Here is a 14,421-nt window from a genome sequence, read left to right on the forward strand (position 1 = left end):
TTTTTTTTAATTGAGACAGAGTCTCTCACTGTCACCTGGGCTGGAGTGCAGTAGCTCGATCTTGGCTCACTGCAACCTCCGCCTCCCGGGTTCAAAAAATTCTGCCTCAGCCTCCCGAGTAGCTGGGATTACAGGCGCCCGCCATCATACCCAGCTAATTTTTTGTATTTTTAGTACAGATGGGGTTTCACCATGTTGGCCAGGATGGTCTCAAACCCCTGACCTCATGATCCACCCGCCTCGGCCTCCCAAAGTGTTGGGATTACAGGCGTGAGCCACCGCGCCCGGCCTTCCTTGTCTTTATTTTTGATTTACTTCCTATCAAGAGGCGCGTGGCACCCGTCTTTGGGGGGTTCAAACCCTGGATCTGCCTCTTACCAGCTCAGTGCCCGTGGGCGCTTACTTAGTTCTCTATGGTTCAGTTTCCTCTCTATAAAAAGTAATAATATAATAGCACCTACCTACCAGATTATCATTAAGACTAAATGCGGGGCTGGGCGCGGTGGCTCACACCTGTAATCCCAGCATTTTGGGAGGCCGAGGCAGGCAGATCACGAGGTCGGGAGATCGAGACCATCCTGGCTAACATCATAAAACCCCGTCTGTATTAAAAATACAAAAAATTAGCCGGGCGTGGTGGCGGGCGCCTGTAGTCCCAGCTACACAGGAGGCTGAGGCAGGAGAATGGCGTGAACCCGGGAGGCGGAGCGTGCAGTGAGCCAAGATCACCCCACTGCACTCCAGCCTGGGCCACAGAGCGAGGCTCTGACTCAAAAAAATAAATAAGTAAATAAAAAATAAAAATACTAAATGCGAATGCTGGCGCCCAAGAGACAGAAACCATTGCTATTTTTCATGACTGGGGATACTGATTTGTCATGCACACCGTTTATCATGTAACGTTAACTTTTAAATAAATGTATGTAAGTTTATTTTAAAGAATTCATCTAGGCTGGGTGCGGTGGCTCACACCTGTAATCCCAGCACTTTGGGAGCCGAGGCGGGTGGATCACGAGATCAGGAGTTCAAGACCAGCCTGGCCAACATGGTGAAACCCCCATCTCTACTAAAAATACAAAAATTAACCGGGCGTGGTGGCGGGCGCCTGTAATCCCCAGCTACTCGGGAGGCTGAGGCAGAGAATTGCTTGAACCCGGGAGGCAGAGGTTGCAGTGAGCAGAGATCGCGCCACCACACTCCAGCCTGTGCAACAGAGTGAGACTCTGTCTCAAAAAAAAAAAAAAAGAAAAAAAAGAATTCATCTAAATTTCATCCAAATTATAATTATTTTTAAAAGATAGAGAGGCCAGGCGCGGTGGCTCATGCTTGTAATCCTAGCACTTTGGTAGGCCAAGACGGGTGGATCACCTGAGGTTAGGAGTTCGAGACCAGCCTGACCGATATGGTGAGACCGCCGTCTCTACTAAATACAAAAAATTAACCGGGTGTGGTGGTGGGTAAGTGGAGGTTGCAGTGAGCCGAAATCCTGCCATTGCACTCCAGCCTGAGCAACAGCGCGAGACTACGTCTCGAAACGAAAAGAAAAAAAAAAGATAGATGGGATTTCGCCATGTAAGTGAATAATAAATGGAAACGCTAGGCCCCTGGAGCCTCCAGGGTGAATTTGAAAGATTGAACGTCCTGGCTCAGGGTCTGGAAGGAATCACGTGTAGGGCTACGGTGGAGTTACCCCGCTACCCCAAATCCTTGTTGCGTGTAGATGCAGTTCCAGACAGCTCCTCAGGGGGGCGGCCTAGATAGTCCGTGAACACGCTGAGTGGCCGAGGTTGTAACCAGCGCCTTCCTGGCACGTTGCAGAAAACAACCTCTCTAATATCTCTCAAAATCAAACCTACAGGTCCAGTGAGCCAGGTGCTTGTAGAGATTTATCCAAGGTGCACTCGCACACATACAGGAGGAAGCATGTGCACACATTTATTGCATTATAATGCATATCATGGCAAAAGGACTGCATCCCATTCACATGTCCCTCTGTAGAGCCCTGGCTTAATCAGTGGTGACACATCCTTGCTAAGAAATACTATGCAGCCAGTTAAAAGGAGCAGTACATTTACTGTATGGATATGTACCTACATCTTCTATTTTTTCTTTTCTCTTTTTCTTTTTCGATTTTCATTTATTTATTTATTTTTTTTTTTTTTTTTTGAGATGGAGTCTCGCACTGTCACCCGGGTTGGTGTGCAGTGGTGTGATCTTGGCTTGCTGCAACCTCCGCATCCCGGGTTCAAGCGATTCTTCTACCTCAGCCTCCCGAGTAGCTAGGATTACAGGCGCCCGCCACCACGCCCAGCTAATTTTTTGTATTTTTAGTACAGACAGCGTTTCATCATGTTGGTCAGGCTGGTCTTGAACTCCTGACCTCGTGATCCTCCCGCCTCGGCTTCCCAAAGTGCTGGGATTACCGACGTGAGCCACCGCACCCGGACTCTTTTTTTATTTTATTAATTTATTTTTCTTTTTTTGAGACAAGGTCTTGCTCTGTCACCCAGGCTGGAGTGCAGTGGCACAATCATAGCTCACTTCAGCCTTGACCTCCTGAGATCAAGTGATCCTGCTGCCCCAGCCTCCCAAGTAGCTGGGACTACAGTCACTCACTACCACACCCAGCTAACTTCCCCCCACCCTTTTTTTCTTTCTTTTGTAGAGCTGGGGCTTCACCATGTTGCCCAGGCTGATCTCGAACTCCTGGGCTCGACGGATCCTCCCTTCTTGGTCTCCCAGAGTTCTGGGATTACAGGTGTAAGCCACCACGCCCCACCTCTTTTTTTTTTTTTTTTTTAACAGGGTCTTGGTGTCACCCAGGATGGCGTGCAGCAGTGCAATCATGGCTCACTGCAGCCTCGAACTCCTGGCTCAAGCCATCCTCCTGCCTCAGCCTCCCAAGTAGCTGGGACCACAGGTGTATGCCACCACACTTGGCTAAGTTATTTCTTTTTTGTAGAGATGGTGTCTCACTATGTTGCCCAGGTTGGTCTCAAACTCCTGGGCTCAAGTGATCCTCCTGCTTCAGCCCTGCAAAGTGCTGAGATTACAGGCATAAGTCACTGTACCTAACCAGGCCTCTATTTTTTTAATGTAAAAAAAGAGCCAGGCCTGATGGCTTACGCCTGTCATCCCAGCACTTTGGGAGGCCGAGGTGGGCAGATCACCTGAGGTCAGGTGTTCGAGACCAGCCTGACCAACACAGTGAAACCTCGTCTCTACTAAAAATACAAAATAAGCCAGGTGTAGTGGCGCATACCTGTAATCCCAGCTACTCAGGAGGCTGAGGCAGGAGAATCGCTTGAACCCCGGAGGTGGAGGTTGTGGTGAGCCGAGATCGTGCCACTGCACTCCAGCCTGTGCAACAAGAGCAAAACTGCATCTCAAAAAAAGAAGTGCTATGGACCAAATTATGCACCCGTACCCCCTTTTCGTGTGTTGCAGCCCTAACCCTCAATGGAATGGTATTTGGAGATGGGGCCTTTGGGAAGCGATTAGGTCTAGATGAGGTCATGAAGGTGGGAACCTCATGATGGGATTGGTGTCTTTATAGGAAGAGCACACCAGAAAGTGTTCTCTCTTTCTTTTTTCTTTTCTTTTCTTTTCTTTTTTTTTTTTTTTGAGACAGGCTGGAGTGCAGTGGTGCCATCTCCACTCACTACAACCTCCGCCTTACAGGTTCAAGCAATTCTCCTGCCTCAGCCTTCCGAGTAGCTGGAATTACAGATGTGTGCCACCACACCCAGCTGATTTTTGTATTTTTAGTAGAGACGGGGTTTCACCATGTTGGCCAGGCTGATCTTGAACTCCTGGCCTCAGTTGATCCACCTGCCTCAGTCTCCCAAAGTGTTGGGATTATAGTCATGAGCTACCTCGCCCGACCTGCTCTCTGTTTCTTTCCCCAACATGTGGGAACACGGTGAGAAAGCGGCTGTCTGCAAGCTCAGAAGAGAGTCCTCACTAGAACACAACCATGCTGACATTCTCTTTTTTTGAGACCATGTCTCGCCCTGTCGCCCAGGCTGGAGTGCAGTGGTGTGATCTCCGCTCACTGCAACCCCTGACTCCTGGGTTCAAGCGATTCTTCTGCCCCAGCTTCCCGAGTAGCTGGGATTACATGCGCATGCCGCCACACCCAGGTAATTTTTTGTATCTTTAGTAGCAACGGGGTTTCACCATGTAGGCCATGCTGGTCTCAGATTCCTGACCTCGTGATCCACCTGCTTCGGCCTCAGTGCTGAGATTACAGGCGCGAGCCACCGCGCCTGGCCTTTTTTTTTTTTTTTTTTTTTTTTTTTGAGACCGAGTCTCGCTCTGTAATCCAGGCTGAAGTGCAATGTCGCGATCTCAGCTCACTGCAACCTCCACCTTCTGGGTTCAAGCAGTTCTCCTGCCTTAGCCTCCCCAGTAGCTGGGATTACAGGCACCTGCCACCACGCCTAGCTAATTTTTTTTTGTATTTTTGTTAGAGACAGGTGTTTCACCGTGTTGGCCAGGCTGGTCTCGAACTCCTGATCTCAGGTGATCCGCCTGCCTGGGCCTCCCAAAGTGCTGGGATTACAGGCGTGAGCCACAGTGTCCGGCCCCAGGCTGCCATTCTGATATTGGACTTCCTACCCTCCAGAACGATGCAAAAGTAATTACTGGGACTTAAGCCACCCCATCTAGGGGATTTGTTATGCAGTCCAAGCTGACTAAGAGCAAGACATTACAAAATGTGTGGGTATTGCCAGGCGCTGTGGCTCATGTCTGTAATCCCAGCACTTGGGAGGCTGAGGCAGGTGAATCACTTGAGCTCAGGAGTTTGAGACCAGCCTCAAAAAAAAAAAAAAAAATTAGCTGTGTGTGGTTGTGAGCTGTGTTGTGGTTTTGAGCTCTGTGGTTGTGAGCCAGGTGTGGTGTGGGGATATTTGGTCCCAGCTACTACACGGGAGGCTGAGGCAGGAGGAGTATTGCTTGAGCCTAAGAGGTGGAGGCTGCAGTGGGCCATAATTGTGTCAAATGCACTCCAGCCTGGGCAACACAGCAAGACCCTATCTCAAAAACCAAACAAACAAGAAAATGTGTGGGTGTGCAATATTTTTGCAAGATATACTTTAAAAAAAATTTTTTTAGACAGGTCTTGCTGTATCACCCAGGCTGGAGTGCAATTGTACAATCATAGCTCACGGCAGCCTTGACCTCCCAGGCTCAGGCAATCCTCCCACTCCAGCCTCCCCAGTGTCTGGGACCATAGGCATGTGCCACTGTGCCCGGGTGATTTTTTTTTTTTTTTTTAGATAGTGTCTCACTCTGTTACTCAGATTGGAGTGCAGTGGCATGATCTCGGCTCCCTGCAACCTCTACTTCCTGGGTTCAAGCAATTCTCATGCCTCAGCCTCCTGAGTAGCTGGGATTACAGGAACCTGCCACAACACCTGGCTATTTTTTGCATTTTTAGTAGAGACGGGGTTTCACCATGTTGGCTAGGCTGGTATCTAACTCCTGGCCTCAAGTAATCCTCCCGCCTTGGCCTCCCAAAGTGCTGGGATTACAGGCATGAGCCACCATGCCCGGCCCACCTGGGTGATTTTTGAATCATTTCTAGAAACTGGGTCTCCCTATGTTGTGTGGGCCCGTCTCCAACTACTGGGCTCAAATGATCCTTCTGCCTCAGCCTCCCAAAATGCTAGGATTACAGGCATGAGCCAACATGCCCTGCCAAGATATACTGTTAAGTCAACAAAGCAACATGCAGAACAGTGATAAATTTGTACAAAAAGACAGGAGGTGTATTTACATTTCGTTTTGGCAAGGTGAATCCACAGACTAGCTCTGGAAGGTCCCCAGGAGTCTCACTGTGATCGCCACAAGGAAGGGGAACTGCGTGCTTTTTTTTTTTTTTTTTCTTGAGATGGAGTTTCATTCTTTTTGCCCAGGCTGAAGAGCAATGGCATGAGCTCGGCTCACTGCAACCTCTGCCTCTTGGGTTCACGTGATTCTCCTGCCTTAGCCTCCCAAGTAGCTGGGATTACGGATGCACCCCACCATGCCCGGCTAATTTTGTATTTTAAGTAGAGACGGGGTTTCCCCATGATGGCCAGACTTGTCTCAAACTCCTGACCTCAGGTGATCCGCCCGCCTCGGCCTCCCAAAGTGCTGGGATTACAGGTATGAGTCCACTGCGCCTGGCTGAACTGGATGCTTTTTAAATTTTCTAGAAAACTCATAAGCAAGTGTGCCTGTGTTCCAACTGGTTGGTTTCCCGTGTGTGTGGCCTCCAGGGGCACTCTGAGCGTGGCCAGCAGGGACTTGGGGTCCCCCCAGTCTGGGACACCTGTCCCCAAAACACCGCTTTTTTTGAGGTTGCCTGCAGTTCCAAGGTTTCCCGGAAGGTGGAGCGCTGCAGTCTGAACCCGAAGCCAGACGCCCCCCAACCCGGCCCCAGGGCCCATCCAGCTGTTCAGGGGTCAAGAATGCGCCTGGGGACATGCCGGGGGCCGGGGCCAGCACGTCTCGAGCCTTTTATGGGCACAAACGGCGCCCTGGCATCGTTCCAACCACGAATGCAGACCCCCATGGGAGGGACTGTTGGCATAGCCTTGCCAGACCCATCTGGAGGGGTCAGATACCAAGCCAGTGCCTTCTGGGGCCTGAAGCTTAAGCTAATGTCCTGGCTCAGACACTGAGACAAGGTAGTCACTGTCTGGAATTTCCTCATCTGTCTAATGGGGATTAGGAAACCTACCTTGCAAAGTTGCTATAAGGCTGAAAAATAGGTGTGTCCCAGAACTGTGCAGAAAACTAGCCAGACAAAATGAACTCTTATTTTAGGCCGGGTGTGGAGGCTCACACCTGTATCCCAGCACTTCGTTTTTGTTGTTGTTGTTGTTATTTTGTTTTCTGAGATGGAGTCTTGCTCGGTCGCCCAGGCTGGAGTGCAGTGGCGCGATCTCAACTTACTGCAACCTCCAGCCTCCTGGGTTCAAGTGATTCTCCCTCCTCAGCCTCCCGAATAGCTCGGACTACAGGCGCGCGGCACCATGCCCGGCTAATTTTTTTTTTTGTATTTTTATTAGAGGCGGAGTTTCACCATGTTGGCCAGGCTGGTCTCGAGCTCCTGACCTCTAGAGATCCGCCTGCCTCAGCTTCCCAAAGTGCTGGGATTACAGGTGTGAGTCACCGTGCCTGGCCTTTATCCCAGCACTTGGGAGGCCAAGGTGGGTTGCTTGAGCCCAGGAGTTTGAGACCAGCCTGGGCAACGTGGTGAGAAATCATCTCTTAAAAAAAAATTCAAAACATGTTTGGTGTGGTGCTCCAGTAGCCCCAGCTACTCGGGTTGGGGGCTGAGGCAAGAGGATCACTTGAGCACAGGAGTTCAGGACGATCACTTGAGGCTGCAGTGAGCTGGGATTATGCCAGTGTACTCCAGGCTGGGCGACAGAGCAAGATCCTATCTCAAAAAGAAACCAAAAAACAGCCAGGCACAGTGGCTCCACCTGTAATCCCAGCACTTTGGGAGGCTGAGGCGGGCAGATCACGAGGTCAGGAGTTTAAGACCAGCCTGATCAATATGTGAAACCCCATCTCTACTAAAAATACAAAAATTAGCCAGGTGTGGTGGCGGTGCCTGTAATCCCAGCTACTCGGGAGGCTGAGGCAGGAGAATCACCTGAACCCAGGAGGCGGAGGTTGTAGTGAGCCAAGATTGCAGCACTGCACTCCAGCCTGGGTGACAGAGTGAGCCTCCATCTCAAAAAAAAAAAAAAAAAAAAAAGAGAAACCAAAAAACCTCTTATGTTTTCCTAAAAGACATGATTTCGTCACACAGGCTGGAGTTCAGTTATGCAAAAATAGCTCACTGCAGCCCCTGAGCTCCTGGGTTCTGGAAATCCTCCTTCTTCAGCCTCCCCAGTAGCTGTGACTATAGGCATGCGTAACCACAACTGCCTAATTTTTAAAATTTTTTGTAGAGATGGGGCCTCACTATGTTGCCCAGGCTGGTCTCAAACTCCCAGCCTCAATCGATCCTTCTGCCTCAGCCTCCCAAAGTGTTGGGATTACAGGCATGAGCCACTGTGTCTGGCCTTATTTTGTTATCCCTTTTTTTTTTTTTTTTAGACTGAGTCTCACTTTGTTATACCCAGGCTGGAGTGCAGCTCTTTGCAACCTCCGCCTCCCAGTTTCAAGGGATTCTCCTGCCTCAGCCTCCCGAGTAGCTGGAACTATATGTGTAAGCCATCACACTTGGCTAATTTTGGTATTTTTAGTAGAGATGGGGTTTCACCACGTTGGCCAAACTGGTCTCAAACTCCTGACATCAGGTGATCTGCCCACCTCTGCCTCCCAAAGTGCTGGGGTTAGAGGCATGAGTCACGGCACCCAGCCTATTATTATTATTTCTTTTAATGAAGGATCTGAAACTGCATTTGAAGAAATTTTATTAACTGGGCATGGTGGTGCATGCCTGTAGTCCCAGCTACTAGGGAGGCTGAAGCAGGAACTCCAGGCTTGATCCCAGGAGTTCCAGGCTGCAGTTAGCTATAATTGTGCCCATTGCACTCCAGCCTGGGTGACAGAGCACAAGATCCCAACTCAAAAAAAAAAAAAAAAAGAAAGAAAAGAAAAATAAAAAAGAAATTTTATTACCAGATAGGATTTGGCTGAGTCTCCCAGAGTCAAATTTGGGGGTGCCCCACCCTTGGCATTGTCCTTGATAACTTTATTCCACTCTTACACTCAATTCTTCAGTAATTCTGTCTGCTGCCTCCAAAATCTATCTAGAATCCACGGGGTCTGGGCTTAGCTGGAATCTCCATCATTGTTCCTGTGGCTCAGTGCAGCCCCCCTTCACCTTCTCTGGTTTTCAACCTCCCATGGAGGCCACAAGACACCTGTGATCACCTGAATTAGGGCAAGCCCCTCCTCTGCTTAGAAGCTTCTATGGCTCCCACCTCACTCAGAGCAAAAGCGAAGTCCTCTATATCACCCACAAGGTCCTTCGGGAACTACTCCTTCAGCTCCTTGTCTCCTCCCATTCTCCCCCTCCGTCCCTGCTCCAGGCACACCAGCATCGCTGCATTTCTTAGAACACATGGGCACATTTCAGCCTCAGGGCCTTTGCGCATGCCATTCCCTCATCCTGAAATGCTTTTCTTTTGGTCTTCCCAGGACAGAGATCTCAGCTCACATCACAAGTCACTACCTCTGCAGAGAGGTCTTCCCTGACCACCATCACCATCTCTGTCGTTTGTCACTGGAATCATCTCCATTATTTCGTCACCGAGTTCTTTTCTGTGTTCCCAAGCAGAATGTCAGTTCCACGAGGGCACAGATTTTTTGTCTGTTTGTTCACATTGTGGGGTGTCGCTGCATAAATACATTTCCCCTGCATCTTTTCCGACTGCACCTTTGGCTGCATTTCCTACAAATTCCTTTATGTAAAAAGAACAAGTCTGTAAAACTTGGGAAGACAGTCGTGGGCCGAGGGTGTCAGTCTGCAGCCGGTTCTGATACCAGAGTCCGGGCGGCTGTGGGTGCACCGGGGCTGCCTGTGGAGCCGCTGGTGTCCAGCCCGTCGCGCTGGGGCGACGAGCGCTCCGAGCCGCTGAAGCTCCCATCAAGGCCCGGGGGCAGGCAGCGGCGCAGGCCCCCGGAAGCCTCAGCCGCGCTCGCCGACTGCTGGGAGCCACTCGGGTCTCTGCCGCAGGAGTGGCGGCCGCAGCAGACCAGGCGCAGGAGCGCGTGGCGCAGGTCGCGGTTGGTGAGCGTGTAGATGATGGGGTTCAGAAGTGAGTTGGCCATGGCCAGTCCCAGGAAGGGATCGGCCTGCAGGAGTACAGGACAGGTGCGCGCCGGGCACGCCACGTCGAGCAACAGCAGCAGGAAGAGGGGGCCCCAACATGCCACAAAGGCCAGGAGCACCACGCTGAGCGTGCGCAGCAAGGCCAGCGAGCGCGGCTTGCGACGCGCCCGGGTCGAGGTGGTCCCCGCAGTTCCGGGCCGTGCCGGCAGGCGCCGCGCGTTGGCGCGTACCTGGCAGTAGATGCGCGCGTAGAGTGCACAGATCGCGGCCAGGATGCCCACGAAGGCGAGCACGCAGAAGAGCACGTAGGCCTTGGCGTAGAGCGGCAAGACAGTGGAGCAGGCGTCCAGGCGACCCAGGCAATTCCAGCCCAGCGCTGGCAGGAGCCCGAGGAGCAGCGACACGCCCCAGGCCGCGGCTGCCATCGCCAGCGTGCGCCCCCGACTGGAGACGGGCGCGGGCCCCCTGCGCGCCATGGTGAGGCTGCGCTCCAGCGCGATGGCCAGGAGGCTCAGCACGGACGCAGTGAGTGCCACGAAGACGCCTCCCTCCCGTGCGAACCAGAGCGCGGGCGACAGTTTCAGCGTGAGCGGCCCCGACAGTAGGATGTTGGCGGCGTAGGCGGCGCCTGCCAGCAGATCCGACAACGTGAGGCTGCCCAGGAGCAGGAACATGGGAGCGTGGAAGCGCGGGTGGCGTCCGAGCACCAACAACACGGCCAGATTCTCTAGCACGATGAAGGCGCACACCGCCAGGCACACCACGGCGTCGGCGCGCAGGCCGGCACCCGGCTGGTAGCGCGCACCGCGGAGCTTGCCGGTGTAGTTGTAATGCAGGACGATGACCTCGCTCACCGGCGCCGGCCGCAGCAGCCCCGACTCCATGGGCCGCGCGCCCCAAGGCTGTTGGAGAGGCAAGATACGGTGTCAGGCCGCGGTCCCCGTAAGCACGCTCGCAGCAGCCGGCTAAGTCGTGGGAAAGGGGCCCTACCCCCTGACCATCACCCCCCATAAATGGTGTCCAAGGGGGAGTTCAGGATGGAGGGATAGAGTCCGTGGAGACAGACATACACACAAATAATATCACGAGGGGACAAGGTGACATAGTCTCAAAAAAAGGGACATTAATAACACATGAATGGCTGGGCGCGGTGGCTCAGGCCTGTAATCCCCGCCTGCAATCCCCGCCAGGCTCAGGCCTGAGGCAGTGGCTCAGGCCTGGGAGGCCGAGGGGGGGCAGATCACGAGGTCAGGAGATCGAGACCATCCTGGCTAACACGGTGAACCCCCCCCCCCCCAGTCTCTGCTAAAAACACAAAAAATTAGCCAGGCATGGTGGCACGTGCCTGTAGTCCCAGCTACTCCAGAGGCTGAGGCAGAAGAATCATTTGAACCCAGGAGGTGGAGGTTGCAGTGAGCCGAGATCGCATCAATGCACTCCAAACTAGGTGGCAGAGCGAGACTCTGTCTCAAAACACCCCCCCCTCCCCACCAAACACACACACGGCTGGGTGTGGTGGCTCACTCCTGTAATTCCAGCACTTTGGGAGGCTGAGGCAGGAGGATTGTTTGAGGCCCAGGAGTTGGAGATTAGCCTGGACAACATAGGAGGACCCCGTTTCTACAAAAATTAGCCAGGACGTGTTGGTGTATGCCTATAGTCCAAGCTACTCAGTGGAGTCCCAGCTGAGGTGAGAGGATCACTTGAGCCCGGGGGGTCAAGGCTGCAGTCAGTGAGCATTGATTGTGCCACTGTACTCCAGCCAGGACAACAGAGCAAGACCCTGTCTCAAACACACACACAAACACACAAGCAGGGAGTTCCAGAGACGTAACAGTAAACACACAGAATGCACACAAACGCAACACACACAGAAAGAGACACACAAATACAGCAACACACTACAAGGGCAAAACACACAGTCACACACCATCAGGGAAACTAAAAAATACATCATACAGGAACAGAGTGACGCAGGCAGAAAAACACAGAGACCAAAATTCAGTCACACGAATACAGGGTCTCCCACCCAGTGGCACAGGCCACAATTTCACAACCTTCACTCACACTAGCCTGGGGCCCAGTGCACCACACTCCACACTCTTGTCTCACTGCATACAAAGCTTTTTCCTGCCAAAACCCCCTCATCCACCCAAAAACCCCATGAGAAAGTTGCTCCTTGGCCAGGCACAGTGGCTTTCGCCTGTAATCCCAGCACTTTGGGAGGCCGAGGTGGGAGTATCACTTGAGCCCAGGAGTTCGACACCAGCTAGGGCAACATAGTAAGACTTCATCTCTACAAAAAAATTTAAAAATTAGCCAGGTGTGGTGTTATGCCCCTATAGTCCCAGCTACTCAAGAGACTGAGGCGGGAGGATCACTTGAGCCTGGGAGGCCGAGGCTGCAGTGAGCCATGATCGCACCCCTGCTCTCCAGCCTGGGTGACAAGAGAGAAACTCCGTCTCAAAAAAAAAAAAAAAAATTGATCCTATTCACTCATTTTACTAAGGCAGAGCCTGAGGACAGGAGAGAGAATCCACAAGAGGCAGACAGACTCTTACAGAGGGGCACACATGTCATTGAACTGTAATAACACTCCTCACCTGCCTCTGTGACCTTATTAATCCCCACTTCTTTAGTCCTAATTTACAGATGAGAAAACTGAAGCTCAAAAGAAATGCTTCGTATCGAAGCAGGCGCAAAGGTTTCCATGCTCCCACACAAACATCCATGCACAAACAGTCCCCATGCAAGTCCAGATGAGAAAGCCAAGGCCTGGGGAGGGGAATGGATCTCTTTTGCACAAGGCAGGGATGCGGACATCCCAGAGAGCTTCAGTCACACACAGAGAATCAAGGCAGGCAAACATAGACAGGAAGTCGCTGGCTCACCCATGCTGGAGGTGGGGAGCCCAAATACAGGGAGACAGGGTTACACATGCTCTGAGGGGGAGGCCAACCCCATCCGCCCAGCTTGCCCGGCAGCAGGACTGAAGTATGGAAACTTGCAGTGGCTCGGCCAGGAGGGGGTGGCCAGGAGATTCCAGCCACCTCCACCCCGTATCCCAGGTCCTGCACCCAGCTGGGGAGCCCCCAGCTTCCCCCTCCCCAGAGGCCTCCAGGAAAAGTTCGGGGAACTCCCTGCAAGGAGTGGTGCGCCTTTTTAGACCGGGAAAGTGGCCTCCAGGGCGACCCCCTCCGGGTCAGGCCCAGCCCCGCGCCCCCAAAGGTCCAGTGCAGTCCACTCACTCTGCGCCCTGGTCGTGCGCCACCCGCAGTCGCGCTGCCTTGAACCGAGTGAGCGGACGCCGCTCCGGGGGCGGGGCTGGAGCTGGCAGGCGAGGGGGCGGGCCAGCGACGCAAAGGGCCGGCGGTCGCCAGCAGTTGCCCCCTCCCCTTGGGGCCCGGGCACTCAGCCCATGGCTGCCAGCCTGTGCCACTCGCCGCGGCACCGGAGCGCGCCCCGGCGGCGACTGGCACAGGCGAGCCCTCAGCTGCCCCCTCCGGGCCTGGGCTGTCCTCCCAGGGACGCTCCATCGCGGTGGGAGGACTCGGAGAGGCGGGAAAGGGAGGGTTCTGCAGCAGGGCGGTCGCAGCCTGAGCCTCTTCTCCCCAGCGGAGGGGTCTTCTCTGTCCTGGGTGTCCGGGCACTGCGCCCTCCCATTGCCCACCCACCTGTGAACTGAGCTTCCTGGGCTGCACCCCAAGGACGCCCCGTCGATGGTTCGGAGGGGTCTTCAGTGGGTTGCTTAGCAGGAGTCTTCAGTGGGGGCCACCTTAGCCTGAGTCCTCTCCCACCAGCAGATAGGTTCCCGCTGCTCCCGGGCACAGGCCCCTCCCAATTTCCCGCTCCCGCCCCCGGCTCAGGGCGAGTGGGGGTGGGGCGGGCCCGGGCAGGATTGTGATGGGAACTTGCCGCTCCTCAGATAAGGAGGGTCTCTCCTGTCCCACCCCCTGGATTCCGTGTTCCCCCGACCGATTCTCTCCCACCCTTATCGCTGACGACAAAGTGATTTACTCATTAATGGTGTTTCTGGGCTGTGTCCTTAGCAGACAGTAAATCCCAGCAATGTAAGAATTTCTTTTTTCTTTTTTTTTTTTTTTTTTTTTGAGACAAGATCTTGCTCTGTGGCCCAGAGTGGAGTGCAGTGGCAACATCATAACTCACTGCAGTCTCGACCTCCGCGGCTCAAGCCATCCTCCCATCTCAGCCGGCTGAACGTAGCTGCTGGGACTCCAGTCGCTTGCCACCATGCCCAGATAATGAATGAGTGTCTCCCTCACTTCCTCTGTATCTCTCTCAGGAGGATCTCAGTCTCTCGCCTGCGTGTCTCTTTGTCTCTGCGTGTCTCTTTGCCTCTGCGTGTCTCTTTGTTGCTGTCTGTGATGCTCTCCCACGCCTCTCCCAGGCCACTGCTCCTCCAACGACCAGTCCCGCTGGCCCCGAAACGCCCCCACCCCCACTTCCCAGGAACTTCCAGACGGTCCCAGCTCTTCCACCCTCAGATTCAGGAAGGGAGGCTGGGTCCCGCTGCTGCGACCTTCTCCAGGACCGTGCCCTTTGCCCCTGATGCTTCAGGCCCTGCTGGCCGCGGGTGGGGTGAGGGCGCCCCAGGAGAGATGAGCCAGAGGCTG

The 14,421-nt window shown here is 53.5% G+C and overlaps 1 protein-coding gene across 2 annotated transcripts; it reads right to left on the reverse strand.

Annotated features, from left to right (window-relative positions):
- Positions 1-8,606: 8,606 nt before the first annotated feature.
- S1PR5 (sphingosine-1-phosphate receptor 5) lies at positions 8,607-13,603 on the reverse strand. Of its 2 annotated transcripts, none has more exons than XM_016934994.3 (2): positions 13,462-13,603; positions 8,607-10,689 (listed from the first exon to the last, which is right to left on the reverse strand). In XM_016934994.3, the coding sequence occupies exon 2, from the start codon at positions 10,669-10,671 to the stop codon at positions 9,475-9,477; it is 1,197 nt and encodes a 398-aa protein (XP_016790483.1). In that variant the 5' UTR covers positions 10,672-10,689; positions 13,462-13,603; the 3' UTR covers positions 8,607-9,474. The 2 variants fall into 2 exon arrangements, with proteins under 2 accessions (XP_016790483.1, XP_016790482.1); XM_016934993.2 differs by lacking the exon at positions 13,462-13,603 and adding an exon at positions 13,036-13,452.
- Positions 13,604-14,421: the final 818 nt, after the last annotated feature.

The sequence above is a fragment of the Pan troglodytes genome, chromosome 20 (genome assembly GCF_028858775.2).
Source record: "Pan troglodytes isolate AG18354 chromosome 20, NHGRI_mPanTro3-v2.0_pri, whole genome shotgun sequence".
NCBI lineage: Eukaryota > Metazoa > Chordata > Mammalia > Primates > Hominidae > Pan > Pan troglodytes.

What these genes read in the sequence shown, in the direction of transcription:
- S1PR5 (XM_016934993.2), bottom strand. Translation starts at nt 13,323, where the DNA reads ATGGAGCGTCCCTGGGAGGACAGCCCAGGCCCGGAGGGGGCAGCTGAG. An exon ending in GCGCACGACCAGGGCGCAGA is followed by an intron (nt 10,690 to 13,035) that starts GTGAGTGGACTG and finishes CCTCTCCAACAG; the next exon opens with CCTTGGGGCGCGCGGCCCAT.